This window comes from Alosa alosa, chromosome 13 (assembly GCF_017589495.1).
Source record: "Alosa alosa isolate M-15738 ecotype Scorff River chromosome 13, AALO_Geno_1.1, whole genome shotgun sequence".
Classification (NCBI taxonomy): domain Eukaryota; kingdom Metazoa; phylum Chordata; class Actinopteri; order Clupeiformes; family Clupeidae; genus Alosa; species Alosa alosa.
This window is the reverse complement of record NC_063201.1, coordinates 6,060,207-6,074,063: the sequence shown is the minus strand read 5'-3', so window position 1 is coordinate 6,074,063 and position 13,857 is coordinate 6,060,207. Positions and strand designations below refer to the sequence as shown.

Sequence of the window (13,857 nt, the reverse complement as noted above, 5' to 3'; positions counted from 1 at the left end):
GGTACCTAGATGATGTCAGGACCTCATGGGCACATCAGCACAGTGTCATCCCTCAGCACCTTGTCTGTCCTGCAAAAGCGCTGACAGCTCTGTCTCAGAGCAAGACCCCCGATTATGACCAGCGTCTGAGATATTCTCACCTTAGTGTATTTTTAACCTCGGAGTGGTCTGACACATTCAACAAACGCAGACAAATGATCATTCCCAGCTTTCAGTTACTGAATTTCATCTCTCATGTTTATTATGGTCTTTTCAAAATAATGATGATTGTTATAGTCTTTGCAGGCAGCTTGAAGGCTTTTGCACACAATGAAACAGCGCTATGCAATTTAATGAGATGACGTTTCAGTTGTGAAATTGTAGTCTATACATTTGCTAGCGGCTCTTACCAAAATCCCTACAGAAGGCCGGATGGCAACTCACTGACACCTGTCATGCATTTCTCCCTTTTCAAAACAATACTGATGCCAGAATACTTGTCTTAGGTAACTAAGGAGAATTTGCACACTCATCAAACACAATATTTCATCTTGTGATAAGAGGAATAAATAATTGCCTGGAAACAATACAATTAAGTTTCAATTCAGTATTTTCCTCTCCAACACTTCCTATAGCTAGCAACAGGAGCTCATGGGTCAGGTGGGAGAAAAATTAGATGAATGTGTCACTCTTGGCCCCTTGGGAGAGCTGTGGTGTGTATCCATGAGATTGACCCGGGATTAGTCACTGCCTCGATTAATATGTAGTAGTAAACCAATCTGAAGGCATGTGGCATGGCGTAGTGGGGTAAAAATAGATGCAGCATTATTTAAGGGGCAGGGAGCCCTTTGCGGTGCACTGTCATGTCCACAGAGACAAAGGTCACTCCAAAATAAGGCATCAATTCCGATCAAGTGGATACGAGGTCTGTCTCAAAAGGACAAAGATGCACTGCTTAAGCCGAAATCCCTCCACCTACCTGGTGAACTCTTACAGTGATGTGAAGGAAAGGAATGAACAGAGGAGGGAGGGCTATGAAGCTACCTGGTTGGACGTGGTAATGGAAACAAGACCAGAGAAGAAGTATGTAGTTGAAAAGGCACATTTGAATGCCTTTTTACTGATGCTTGTATAGGAAACCTCTACAGCACTTTGTCAAGATTTAGTGCATTAAGAAATTAAATAAAATAAAGAAAATGTTTTTGAGTTTAATTCCAGAGAGGTTTGATGTAGCAATGGCACATTTATTGTACAGAACTTTGGTATGCTGCTTCATAAGCAGGTCTTCCTTATGTTGAGAATAATTATCATGGTCATTGAAGTTTTATTTATCTTTCCCTCACAGTGTGACTCTATCTGAAAACAATTCTCTGCGGAGGGAAACGTATGAGCAGAGGCAGTTGGTTCATTTCGTTGTGCGCAGACACATTGACCAAACGCTCCACATGGGAAGATATGGAGGCAAAATGCGTAGATATGAGTTGCCTTATGCAAGAAACATTCTGCCTCTACCACTTTTTGTGCCCAAGAATATGGCACAACAGAATGACTTGAACCAGACGCCCATCCCGGCAGAGGATCGCTCCACGGTGGAGTTTGATAAAGCGTCACTGATAGACGTTTGCGCGGAGAAGAAACATTATAATGAGATCGCCAAGGACATGCCGCCAATCATTCAACCGAGCCGCCTAGACTTCAGAGCGTCCCGCGCGTAATGCCCTGTGCCAAATCTGTGTGCCAAAGCCCAAGGCAAGGAGACCACCATATGGCTGCAGTGGAACGCAGAATGGCCAGTGGGGCATTACAAGAACCAGACTGGACTTTGTGTGACTTCCTAATTGTTCGAAACCACCTGATGACAACCTGTGATTGTGAGTTTGTTGTGCCCAGCTGATCAGTGACTTTGGTCTGTGGTGAAATATATGTGGCACGTTAGTTAGCCTATTGCAATTAACTTTTTTCATAACATCTGATACCTTTAGGAGCGTACATGGTAAATATGACACACCTAATATAAGCTATCAAAATCAACATTTAGAGTAAATACAAAATTAATAGCTAATAGTCTATCCCTGAAGGTGATGTTATTTGACTATTTAAGTTTGAACTGTTAACCGTTAGACTATTGTCTGAAAATATATTAAATAATCATGACAGGTCGGAAATAGCCTTGTGGAATAAACTAAGTATTATGAAAGAGTATGTGAAGTGAGAAAGGTTTGCTGCAGATTGCCGGGGAGATCAGAGACATAAGGACTTTTGTGACATTCTGAGTGCAAGAGACTCAACGTTATACTGCCATCGTGTGGAGGAGTGTAGAAATACGGAAAGCACTGTGGAGAAGAACTAAACGTTCATGATAAAAAATGTGTTTTTTACTATGAATGAAATAAAGCTGTTAATTATCCATGGGCTGAGTATTTAACATACCTCATATTTTTATGATATTGGAGTGAGTGACCCTTGAGTTTTTGGTGTTTTTTGGTCTGTGGGATCACTAAGCCTCTGAATTATGAAAGCTTTCACAGTTCAAGTTATTGATTCATTATGTAATTTGGTATGGCATCTTTTAGACGGTTCAACATGAATTGAAGTAATTCATAGACTTACACTTTTGATTCAAACAGTGCCATTTCTTTTGGACACTGCAGAGTTTATTCCATCAACGATGATAATGACAAAAAGGAAAAACATTGTGTTCATAGTGTCATAAATGAACCCTCAAAGAGGAACGGGTGCAACATAACACACACTGCAACCATACCCTAGCTGAGTAAACCATCATATTGGCAGCAATCAACTCCTGAGGAGAGAAAACACAAAGGATCCTACAACCTTAAAGGTAAACAATCCTTTCTCCAGCTTTAGTGTACAGAGGAAATAAAAAAACAACTACCAAGTACTGTTGCAGACCATAGGAGTGATTGTGTTACAGGGACAGCCTAGAATCTCAATGGGATCGCTCATATCAATTCCTCTGGCCCATGCTATTTTAGTGCAATGCTACTCTCCCCATCCAGCAGTAAAACATCCTCACTAACCTGGGAGTGTGTCCACTTCCATTTCCCTGGAGGACTATGGAAGCCAACTCATGTGTGGTGGATTAGGGTAGTGATTATTCACCTGTAGGATGGCGGTTCCTCGGAACTCACAAACAGGGTTATGGCTTTCCTTTCATGGCAAAGGTTAAAGGTCACTTGGGTTGGGGGGTGTCAGGACCTCCCCTCAGCGCACCCTCCGCTCTCTGGTGTTTCTGTAGTGTGACCTGCAGCTGCCAGTACCTGAGGTAGAGCCACATGAGACTGCCGTTCTTGCGCTTGTCCACGTTCCGGTTGAGCTTGAGCTTGTCCGCACAGTGCCGGTCATTCTTGAAGATGTCCCTGAGGTCGTCCTTCAGGCCGTCCAGCTCGCGGAGCTCGGGCTGCCGGGCTGCGCGCAGCAGCAGGTCCTTCTCCATCTCGAAGCGCTGCTCGCGCGGCAGCAGCAGGCTGCAGAAGGCCCCCTGCCTCTCCACTAGACGCTCCTCCACGTCGGCCAGTGCCGCCTGCGCCCGTCGGCAGCGCTCCTCCTCGCTGGCCAGCGCCTGGCGAAGCAGCTCGGCGGCCGCGCCGGACTCCCGATGGCGCGTCTTCTCCTGCTCCAGCTCCTCCCGCTGGGCCTCCAGCTGCTTCCGCTCCTGCAGGAGCTGCTGACTCTGAGAGGTCAGGGCCTGGCGGTAGCCCTGCACGCGGTTTCGCTCTTTCTCCAGGGCCAGCTCCAGCTGAGCGGCCGAACGCTGGCTCTCCCGCAGGGAATCACGGTACTTCAGCTCCAGGTCGTGGGTCACAGAAGCCACGGCCTGGTCATGTTGCGTCTTCACGTCATATATTTGCTTCTGGGACTCCCTTGTCCAGATCCAGCCTTATTACACATCAGAAAGAGTTGTGACATATCATGATTTTTTAAAATATTTTTTATTTATACATGCATGTAAGTATGTAGCACATATATGAAATAACAAATAATAATAAGACTGTATGTAATCATTTAAGAACAATCTGGTGTTTTGAGATATAGAGGATATCTTCAAATCTACTGCTTTCATTAGAAACATACACTCCAAAGAGGCAAAGATTCAAGAAATTGAGAGGCCCAACATACTCTGGTCATAAAGGATCAATTTATGCATGCACAGCACAACACACTTACGAAAGGCAGCTAGGCCCAGCATTGGCACAAGGAGTGCGTAGTTCCATTTGCCCCCGTCGGCGGCACCTCCCTGCGGCTCAGGCGCTATGTTCCACCGTGGAGGATCATTCAGGTTGTTCATGAAGGCGCCCTTGTGGTACATGTGGTACATATGAGTTTACAACTCACTCTCTAGTTAATGACAGGTGATTCTTTGACCTAATTCTTGATGACCTTCAAAAGGCCAAAAAGACTTGTTTAACTTCAAAGTCACTCAGTTACAGTTACATTTTCAGAGCATGAGAGTGGCTATAATTAGATCACGTTAGGGCCTGGCTAGAACAGCAATGCTTCCTTGTGTCAACAGACAAATGTAACATGCGAGTTCGAAATAGAAATGTAACATTCATAACATTTTGATGAACAACACAGGCAGTTCTGCAAATGTAAACACATCTGCTGCAGATGGACTAGCACTTCACATTACTAGCCTGCTGCTGCTGCTGCTACTTGGCTGTATCTACTACTGTGGACAAGATACCGTGTGTACCAAAGGGGTTGTTTTCCCTTTACTGAAGTAGGAAATATCACATCTGTTATACGTAATTGCTCGAACAACTGGGATTCTACATAGCAGCTGCGCTCACCTTGAAAGCCAAGATACCCTAGCCCGGACAGTTATGCATTAGTTCTTCCTGATACAGCATTTACACAACTCTTTACGCAATTGTATTAGACAACGAACACACACCATTATCTCCCATAACAGGGACTTTCGTGTAGTAAAGTGAAACAATATCAGAAAATTGCAGAGCTGTGCTTATTAATCTCACTTAAATAAATATATTCTTTTCGTTTAACATTTAGGATAATTTGTGTTAAACGCATAATTTTCCGTATGTTATTCAAAGAAAACAATGGTTTAAAATCTTTCCACCCACTCTCGCTGACTCCGTAAGTGGTTTGTTCCAGTAGGCGGTGTCGCCTTCCACAACTATCCATCCCACCACCGCCGCCTGTGTTAGAGACGTAGGACTACAACTATCATCATGGCATCGGTCTGTGTAGCATCAAGAATACTTTCAAAACGAGTTTTGTCATCAAAACCCGTAAGTATATAAAAAAGTTGAGACTACTGTAGGATCATTTTATGTTGTCTCCAGGCTGACTGATTAAGCCTTTTGAAATGCCAGTTTCTTGACGGGCAGAAAATTAACCCCTTCCTCGACGTTTCGTAACATCTGAAATTTCACCTTGTGTAACATCATGGGCAAGCTGTTGTCCAGTGTCATTTTGTGTGTTAAATGGTGGAATATAGTAATATATGGTTGCTTTTCATATATGACTGAAAAACCAATACTGTTTCTTGATTTTTTTACGTGATCAGTCATTTAGTTTCCTTCAATTAGTTTCTTATGTTACATTGATTGTACATTGGTTACATTGATTCACATTATTGTCGCCTGTAAAGTAGACCTCAAGGTGAAACGTGTCCTTTTTTGAAGATGTTTGTTTCCTTTTGCCATTTTTGTAGCGAACGAATATAATTTTCTGTTGTTATTTGTCCTGTTTTTTAACCAGTGCACGGCAGCAGCGCATGGCACTTCAAGGAACTTCCATTTTTCCATCTATGGAAAAAACGACGTCAAAGTGTCAGACGATGTAAGTTGTATTTAATTCGTGGTGTAGTTGCAGTTCACAGAATGTTTTAGGCCAACGAAGAAAATCTAATCATCCTTTTGTGTTGCACAGATATCCACCCAGTACCCAGTGGTGGATCATGACTTTGATGCAGTGGTGGTGGGGGCCGGAGGTGCAGGTCTCCGTGCTGCTTTTGGCCTATCTGAAGCTGGCTTCAACACGGCCTGTGTTACCAAACTCTTCCCGACCAGGTCCCACACAGTGGCTGCACAGGTAGCCTACAGTCCATTTGTTTACTACAGGCCGTGAGCAACCTCAGTGTTAAACCCCAGAACCAGAATTAATAAATATGGCAATAAATATGGCCATACATCTCTCATTCATCTAGGGTGGGATCAACGCAGCTCTTGGAAACATGGAGAATGATGACTGGAGATGGCACTTCTATGACACAGTGAAGGGATCCGATTGGCTCGGAGACCAGGATGCTATCCATTACATGACTGAGCAAGCCCCTGCTGCTGTTGTGGAGGTGAGATGCGTGGATTTCCCTGAAATATCTATGATTAACACACTCTTTATGAGGAAGAAGATAAAAGAGATGGTTGCCTTGACAACAGTGTTGTCTCCCCTTTAGCTGGAAAACTTTGGGATGCCGTTCAGTCGCACGGAAGATGGGAAGATCTACCAGAGGGCTTTCGGAGGACAGAGCTATAAGTATGGCAAGGGCGGGCAGGCCCACAGGTGCTGCTGTGTGGCAGATAGAACAGGACACTCGCTCCTACACACACTCTATGGACGGGTAAGAGGCCACGACAGAAAACACCACCACAAACCCACACAAAGTCTGTTATTCACTTAGTTGATCTGGCAATTGATACATTTGGACATTATATGTTCACTCTCTCGTCACATGATCTTTTCTTCTTATGTCTAGTTTTCTCTGCGTATCAAGTTAATATTCCATTAGGGAAGCTTTCTTTGATAACCGCTGTTTTCAGGACACCATATATTTGCTTTCTACTGTACACCAAACTGCATTTCTCCTCCAGTCTCTGCGGTACGATACAAGCTACTTTGTGGAGTACTTTGCCCTGGACCTGCTGATGGAGGATGGAGAGTGCCGAGGGGTGATCGCTCTGTGCATGGAGGACGGCTCCATCCACCGCTTCAGGTCCAAGAACACCGTAATCGCCACGGGGTATGCTCCAGTCATCTAATCTGTTACAGCAGAGTTATCCAGGAACATTAGAAAGCCTTGGAATGAATGGTCACAATTCCCTGGTATCTGACATGTTAAAGAAACTCGCCAACTTTGTCTATGCGTGCAATACACCATTAACCTAGTTTAGCATAATTCACTTGAAGTTAGCCACACCAGTCAGCCTGTACCTCCATTTTAGTATAGACTAACTGGTGCAACCCACTTCCAGTGAATTATGCTAAGGTGCTATGCTATAGGCTAATTGTGTCAGATTTGGTTATTGCATGCACAGAGAAGATAAGATGATGATGCAGAAGAGAAGATCAGAATCAGAATAACTTTATTGCCATTTTTTTTTTTTCCACATGAAAAAGAAAGAAACAAGGAATTTGACTTGGTGAAATGGTGCAAGAAATATTTAAAAAAAGAAATATTTAAATACAAATATAACATATAATATAATATAATATAATATAATATAATATAATTAAGCAATATAGCACGAGTGAGAGTGGGGTTGGTCATGGATATTCCCCGGGTGTTGTTAGGCAGTAGCTAACGAGTGGCGCAGGCAACAACAACCCGTGGGAATATCCATGACCCATCCCACGATCACGAAAAGTGCTATATTGCTTTTATACAACAATTCTACCACAAATCTGAAAACACCCCATTATTGTTTAAAAATTTTAATTTCGACATCGTTCTTACGCATCAAAAATAGTTCTTTTCAATAGACAGCATCTTGGTTGCTAAGTAACCAACATTCCAGATCCCTCGTTACGGGTCTTGGTGGTTTACATGTCTTCTTGAAAGAAATGTTGTATCTTACTTACATTGAGTTGACTGTGTGGTTTAATCCACAGATGTGGTGAAGCACTGTTTCGTTATGGTTTGCTAAGGAGTAACCCATTGCTTGAAATAGTGGAGAGCTGGGAACATTGTGTCAAATCTTCGCTTTGTATCGCGGAGTGATTTACCACCTCATATTCCACCTCATGGAACATCTCTCGGCCAATCAGAAACAAATAAATAGTTCCATAGAACCCAATTGTTGTATAATATAATATAATATAATATAAGCCAGAGGCAGCCGTGGCCTACTGGTTAGCGCTTCGGACTTGTTACCGGAGGGTTGCTGGTTCGAACCCCGATCAGTAGGCACGGCTGACCCCTCACTGCTCCCCGAGCGCCGCTGTTGTTGCAGGCAGCTCACTGCGCCGGGATTAGTGTGTGCTTCACCTCACTGTGTGCTGAGTGTGTTTCAGTAATTCACGGATTTGGATAAATGCAGAGACCAAATTTCCCTCATGGGATCAAAAGAGTATATATACTTATACTTACATAAAAACATGACAAAGTTGAGGAGACCAATTGCAGAGGGGACAGAACTGTTTTTGTAGCGTGAGGTCCTGGTCATGATGGACCGCAGCCTCCTGCCAGAGGGGAGTGTCTCAAAAAGACTGTCCGGGGTGGGAGAGGTCTGCAGCAATCTTTCCTGCCCTTGTATGATGGATTCTCTTATCTAAGGGGTAAACAGCAAATAAGTTAGATTTCTAAAAGGTTGGCTTGTTCCTTTAATAACAGCACCACTAGGGGTGGTATTCACACACAATTCTATTTAATAGGGAGCTTAATCAATGCTTTTGTATCCTTCACAGTGGTTATGGCCGAGCATACTTCAGCTGCACTTCAGCTCACACCAGTACTGGAGATGGTAACGCCATGGTAACACGCGCTGGTCTACCTTGCCAGGACATGGAGTTTGTCCAGTTCCACCCCACAGGTAAGGACCAGTGTGACCCGCAATTGTACTCAGCGCTGAGCAGTCATCATCACAGTGATAACCCTCCCTTGCACGAAAAAGAATTAACAGGCCTGTGCAACGTTGATTCATGGAGCATGAATGTCCTTTACCTGGCAGGTATTTATGGAGCCGGTTGCCTTATCACTGAGGGTTGCCGTGGAGAGGGAGGAATCCTCATCAACAGTGAAGGCGAGCGCTTCATGGAGAGATACGCGCCCAATGCCAAGGACCTGGCCTCCAGAGATGTGGTGTCCCGCTCCATGACCATCGAGATCCGCGAGGGAAGGTACAATCCTGTTGTTCACTAGAACTAATAATGTGGCATTTATTTATTTGCAGTCTAAAGGAGATTTTAAAAAGTGATTGTAAGCTTGTGTACCCTCATTTCGGTCTACTCAGTTGTTAGATATTGCCTTCACACATGAATTCTGTTTATGTCCCAGGTAAAACTAAACTTGGGTAATTATCGTAATTGCGTTCACACTCACTCCTCCATTATGATAAAGTAATGGAACTTCTCTATTCCAACTAGGCTGCTAAATTATATTCACTAAATTTCACTCAGTCTACATGTGTTGTGTTGTTTTAAACAAACTCTTTAAACATGCTGTGCTGTGTGTGTGTTGTGCAGGGGCGTTGGCCCAGAGAAGGACCATGTCTACCTGCAGCTGCATCATCTGCCCCCTCAGCAGCTAGCCACCCGTCTGCCCGGTATCTCCGAGACCGCCATGATCTTTGCCGGCGTGGATGTCACCAAAGAGCCCATCCCTGTCCTTCCCACGGTCCACTACAACATGGGTGGAATCCCCACCAACTACAAAGGACAGGTAGCCTCTCTTCCTTCTTTTCTTTTTGAAAGGGGCTATGTACGGTGGCCCTGAAATGCCAAACACAACAGCATAACAGAAAACACAATGGCAAATCAAAAAACACAACAACAAGACCGAAAACACACTTCAGGGCCACCATAGCTATGTGTTGAATTTGAACGCACCATTACATCCTGAATGCCCCTCTTTTTAAACTGAAACAAAACTTTTTTAAAAACTTTAATCTCCCATTTTTAAACTGAATTACAAATACTGCTCAGAGAACCTTTAAATAACCATTTTTAAAAATAAACATTTTGCAACACCACTTTGGCCTCCCAGAATATTAATATAATATACTCCTTGGTAGTTCATCAGTGATTTCACTCATGTGTTTTTAGGTCCGTGTGTCAGGTCACAGAAGATATACTGATACCGATAAACATTTGCAAAAAAATAGACATTTCTAACACCACCTCTCCTGGTCTCTGTGAAATACTTCGCCCTCTTTTTGGAGCTCACCTGTAATTGTATTCCTCTCTCAGGTGATCACTCACACAGACGGAGAGGACAAAGTGGTGCCAGGGCTGTACGCCTGCGGAGAGGCGGCCTGCGCCTCCGTCCATGGTGCCAACCGGCTGGGCGCCAACTCCCTGCTGGATCTGGTGGTGTTCGGACGCGCCTGCGCCCTTACCATAGCTGAGACCTGCACCCCAGGTGAGATAAACATTAAATATGTCAGCAACGTTTATTGCAAAATGGCAAAAACAATTTAATTTTATTACCTGTGGATATGGTTTTCTGTGTTTTAAGCTGTCTTCCAGGCAGCGCTGCATGGAAAGCACTAGGGTTAGGCAAGGGTTAGGGTTAGGGTTATGTGCCTTGAAGTCGACGGTTGCAGCGCTGCCTTGAAGTCGACGGTGGGGGCTTAAAACGCCATCGAGCATGATTTTCAGACATGAGCAAACATTTTACTTGACTGCCATCCCTGCAGGAGAGAAACTCCCACCCCTGAAGGCCAGTTCTGGAGAAGAATCTGTGGCTAATCTGGATAAAATCAGACATGCTGATGGAAACACCCGGACATCTGAGATTAGACTGAACATGCAAAAGGTTGGCACAGAGGGACTGAATGCATGAAAGCCCACGTTGCTGTGAAAGTGTTGTTTTTCGAGATTTTATAAACTCCATTTCTTCCCGGTAACAGACTATGCAGACCCACGCCGCAGTGTTCCGCACGGGAGACGTTCTCAAAGAGGGATGTGGCAAGATGGACGACATTTATCAGACAATGAAGGACCTGAAGACTTTTGACAGAGGTTTGGCTAAGGAATATACAGCAGTCATTCTGTTCAGATATATGTTCAGATATGTTTAGACTTTCAAAGAAGTATGAAAAATATGTATAAACAACAGTGTACAGAATGTGTTGAATAATAAAATGAGAACATATACATGTTACTGTTCCTGTCAACTCACTGGGTTCCATTCACCTGTCAGGCATTGTGTGGAACACTGACCTGGTGGAGTCGCTGGAGCTGCAGAACCTGATGTTGAACGCTGTGCAGACTATTCAGTCCGCTGAGGCCCGCAAGGAGAGCCGGGGAGCCCACGCCAGGGAGGACTACCAGGTAAGACCAGCCCCAGGTCCCCATAGGGTAGCCTCTCCAGTAAGGAGTTATTAGAACTGTGTTCTTAGAACTGTTATGTCCAAAAATAAATGTCCGAATGTTCTCACAAACGCTAGGATGGTTGTAGTGTGTTATTCGTATGAAACATGTTCTGAGGTTTTCAAGTGTAAGAAAGCACTATCTTGGACTACTATTTTTAGTTACCTTTGCCTGCTTCATTGTGAAAACAGTGTATTCACTAGTTCGCCCATCATTATGCTTGCCAAAGTGTGTTTGGCTTGGTAGCTGGCCTTAGTCCTAGAATGCATGTAGCGAGATTGGTAGCGAGCGACTAGTAGAGGTATAAGCTACTAGTGAAATGGGGAAATAAAGGGAGGAGGTGGGATGATTTGCAATGCCGGGGTGCATGACCTATGGACGTATACAACGCATGTTTAAATCTCCGGAGGCGTAGGAGAGCTGAGTTAATTGCTGTCAATCAACTGTATAGGCTCCTCCTGACCTTTGTTTAGAAAATCACATTTAGTGTGCAATAGTCTTCACTTTGGGAAGTGAACTGTGGTTTTAGAAGAGGATGCTTTGTGTTCTTCAGGACCGTGTTGATGAGTATGACTACTCCAAGCCCCTCCACGGACAGGAGAAGACTCCTTATGACCAGCACTGGAGAAAACACACTCTCTCTTATGTGGACAAAGAAACTGGCAAGGTAGCAACACTTCTTTCAGTCATGTCATTATGAGAAGTGTGAGAACTTTCTCATGTGAAATTGCCCCATGATTAGCTAAGTGAGCAAACAAGCTTGATGTAACACTGAATCTATAGGAAATGTGAGTTGTTGGCTTAAAGGGATATTCCACCATTTGGGGAAAAACGTTTTCGTTTTTCCTTGAGTTAAACAATTGAGTTAAACTTTTGTTCATCCAGCCGTTTTCCCACTTTCATCCAGCTCATTGAATCAGATGACCGTTAGCATCTCTTATAAGCCGGTCTAATTGAATAAATGAGCTGGAGTTAAAATCTTACTATCGAACTAAGAGAACGGCTGGATGAACTGAGAAAAAGGTAAAACTCGAACTCTCGAAGGGAGGTGAAAAAATGTATTTCCCCAAATGGTGGAATATCCCTTTAATCAAGTTAATAAAGTGATGTGAACACTGGTTGATGGACTCATCTCCTCTTGGTTCCTCAGGTGACCCTGGAGTACCGACCTGTGATTGATGCCTCACTGAATGAGGAGGACTGCTCGTCCATTCCCCCTGCCATCCGCTCTTACTAAAGACAAGCCTGCCAAACATTATTCTCTGCACATGTGTGTGTTTAGACTTATCCTTATGCCGTCACTTTCTATTAAGTGTGCTTAAAATGTGTGGGAGAGCTGTACATTTGATATTGTCATTCTCACATGCTGATCTGTAAAATATATGAATCCTCCTAGTGGGAGATGATGCATGTTTCTTCTTAAGGTGTTATGTTAGTGAAAAAGAAAACGGTTTGGGTATTTGGCCAATGCCAACTGACTGTGTGAGACTGGCGAGATTGAGTTTTGTGAGAGGAAGTTACTTGGACTCATAGAGAATTGCACAGCTATGCTTCACAAGACACTGAGAACACAGTTAAGTTCAAAAGGCAATATGTAAGGTTGACTTTTGCTGTAAGAAGCTGTTCCGCACAACTGCTTTTAAAAGCACCACTGCTTCTAATGTAAAGCTAGGCATATACACAGAGATGTATCGATTATTATAGAATTCACTTCTTTCACATCAGAGACATCATAGTCAGAGTTCCTCAGAGTGTAGTCTTATCTTCCCTCAAACATGGCTCCAGTGTCAGATGAAATGCAGTGGTGTGTGCATAGTTATCCCTTTCGCAGGTCTTTGTATATGGTAGAGTACAAAACGATTCTGTTGTACACCGTAGTAATCCATTTGTCTGTGCTGCCCACTTCTTAGTGTTTAGCACTAATTAAGAAGGGACAAGATTTATTTGAGGAGGGACCTCAACAGTGCCTCATCACATCAGCTGTAGTAGTTCAATTTTGTTTTGAATTTTGTTGTTTATTGTCTTCAACATGTATTTAATTTATATTATGTTTTTTTTTATATAAAACATGACAACATCTGAAGGAAGTCTCTGCTGTTTTTGTTTTGAGTTTGCTAACAATTGTTGTTAATCAAAATAAAATGAGACCAATGCACTTTGCTTTTCTGGTTGATACAGCTTCAATAGGTTTTCCTCAGTTCCATAAAATAGTTAAACAAATAAGGAACACAAATGCACTGTATGTCCCATTCTCACCTACATTTCCATCACACTTCCTTGCCTGTAAGGCACAATCATTGGCTCAGTACATTCCTACACTACACGCCTGTCATTAGTGTGATCCAGCCACCCGTGACACACACATCTCTGTCAAAGCCTGTTCAGTGACCAGCTATGGGACAATATGAGGAGGTTGGGTGGGGGCGAGGGGGGTATACATGATCCCTCTTGGTTGGTGTTGGGTAAGGTTTGACAGACAAGTAGGGGCCCATTGCAATGTTTACAGAGCCAGTTCAGCTCAGTGAGTGGCGGATCCTAAGGAGGGGCACGCCTCGACAGGCATGGGGAGCATACCTCTTC

The 13,857-nt window shown here is 43.6% G+C and overlaps 3 protein-coding genes across 3 annotated transcripts; 2 read left to right on the top strand and 1 right to left on the bottom strand.

Moving 5' to 3' along the window:
* The first annotated feature begins 826 nt into the window (after window positions 1–826).
* zmp:0000000930 (telethonin) lies at window positions 827–2,386 on the top strand. Its single transcript, XM_048261149.1, has 2 exons — window positions 827–1,062; window positions 1,325–2,386. The coding sequence occupies exons 1-2, from the start codon at window positions 926–928 to the stop codon at window positions 1,692–1,694; spliced, it is 507 nt and encodes a 168-aa protein (XP_048117106.1). The 5' UTR covers window positions 827–925; the 3' UTR covers window positions 1,695–2,386.
* Window positions 2,387–2,591: 205 nt separating this feature from the next.
* Window positions 2,592–4,904, bottom strand: ccdc127a (coiled-coil domain containing 127a). Its single transcript, XM_048261148.1, has 3 exons — window positions 4,794–4,904; window positions 4,168–4,297; window positions 2,592–3,879 (listed from the first exon to the last, which is right to left on the bottom strand). The coding sequence occupies exons 2-3, from the start codon at window positions 4,286–4,288 to the stop codon at window positions 3,173–3,175; spliced, it is 828 nt and encodes a 275-aa protein (XP_048117105.1). The 5' UTR covers window positions 4,289–4,297; window positions 4,794–4,904; the 3' UTR covers window positions 2,592–3,172.
* Window positions 4,905–5,121: 217 nt separating this feature from the next.
* On the top strand, window positions 5,122–13,360 carry LOC125306014 (succinate dehydrogenase [ubiquinone] flavoprotein subunit, mitochondrial-like). Its single transcript, XM_048261147.1, has 15 exons — window positions 5,122–5,255; window positions 5,728–5,808; window positions 5,899–6,060; window positions 6,176–6,319; window positions 6,425–6,589; window positions 6,840–6,988; window positions 8,653–8,777; window positions 8,916–9,084; window positions 9,430–9,625; window positions 10,153–10,324; window positions 10,602–10,720; window positions 10,815–10,926; window positions 11,108–11,238; window positions 11,831–11,944; window positions 12,428–13,360. The coding sequence occupies exons 1-15, from the start codon at window positions 5,196–5,198 to the stop codon at window positions 12,512–12,514; spliced, it is 1,986 nt and encodes a 661-aa protein (XP_048117104.1). The 5' UTR covers window positions 5,122–5,195; the 3' UTR covers window positions 12,515–13,360.
* The last annotated feature ends 497 nt before the right edge of the window (window positions 13,361–13,857 follow it).

Coding starts and splice junctions, on each gene's coding strand:
- zmp:0000000930 (XM_048261149.1), top strand. CDS start 926: ATGCACTGCTTAAGCCGAAATCCCTCCACCTACCTGGTGAACTCTTAC. Junction 1,063..1,324: donor GAAACAAGACCAGAGAAGAA/GTATGTAGTTGA, acceptor TTTCCCTCACAG/TGTGACTCTATCTGAAAACA.
- ccdc127a (XM_048261148.1), bottom strand. CDS start 4,288: ATGAACAACCTGAATGATCCTCCACGGTGGAACATAGCGCCTGAGCCG. Junction 3,880..4,167: donor GCTGGGCCTAGCTGCCTTTC/GTAAGTGTGTTG, acceptor ATGTGTAATAAG/GCTGGATCTGGACAAGGGAG.
- LOC125306014 (XM_048261147.1), top strand. CDS start 5,196: ATGGCATCGGTCTGTGTAGCATCAAGAATACTTTCAAAACGAGTTTTG. Junction 5,256..5,727: donor GAGTTTTGTCATCAAAACCC/GTAAGTATATAA, acceptor TTTTTTAACCAG/TGCACGGCAGCAGCGCATGG. Junction 10,927..11,107: donor CCTGAAGACTTTTGACAGAG/GTTTGGCTAAGG, acceptor TTCACCTGTCAG/GCATTGTGTGGAACACTGAC.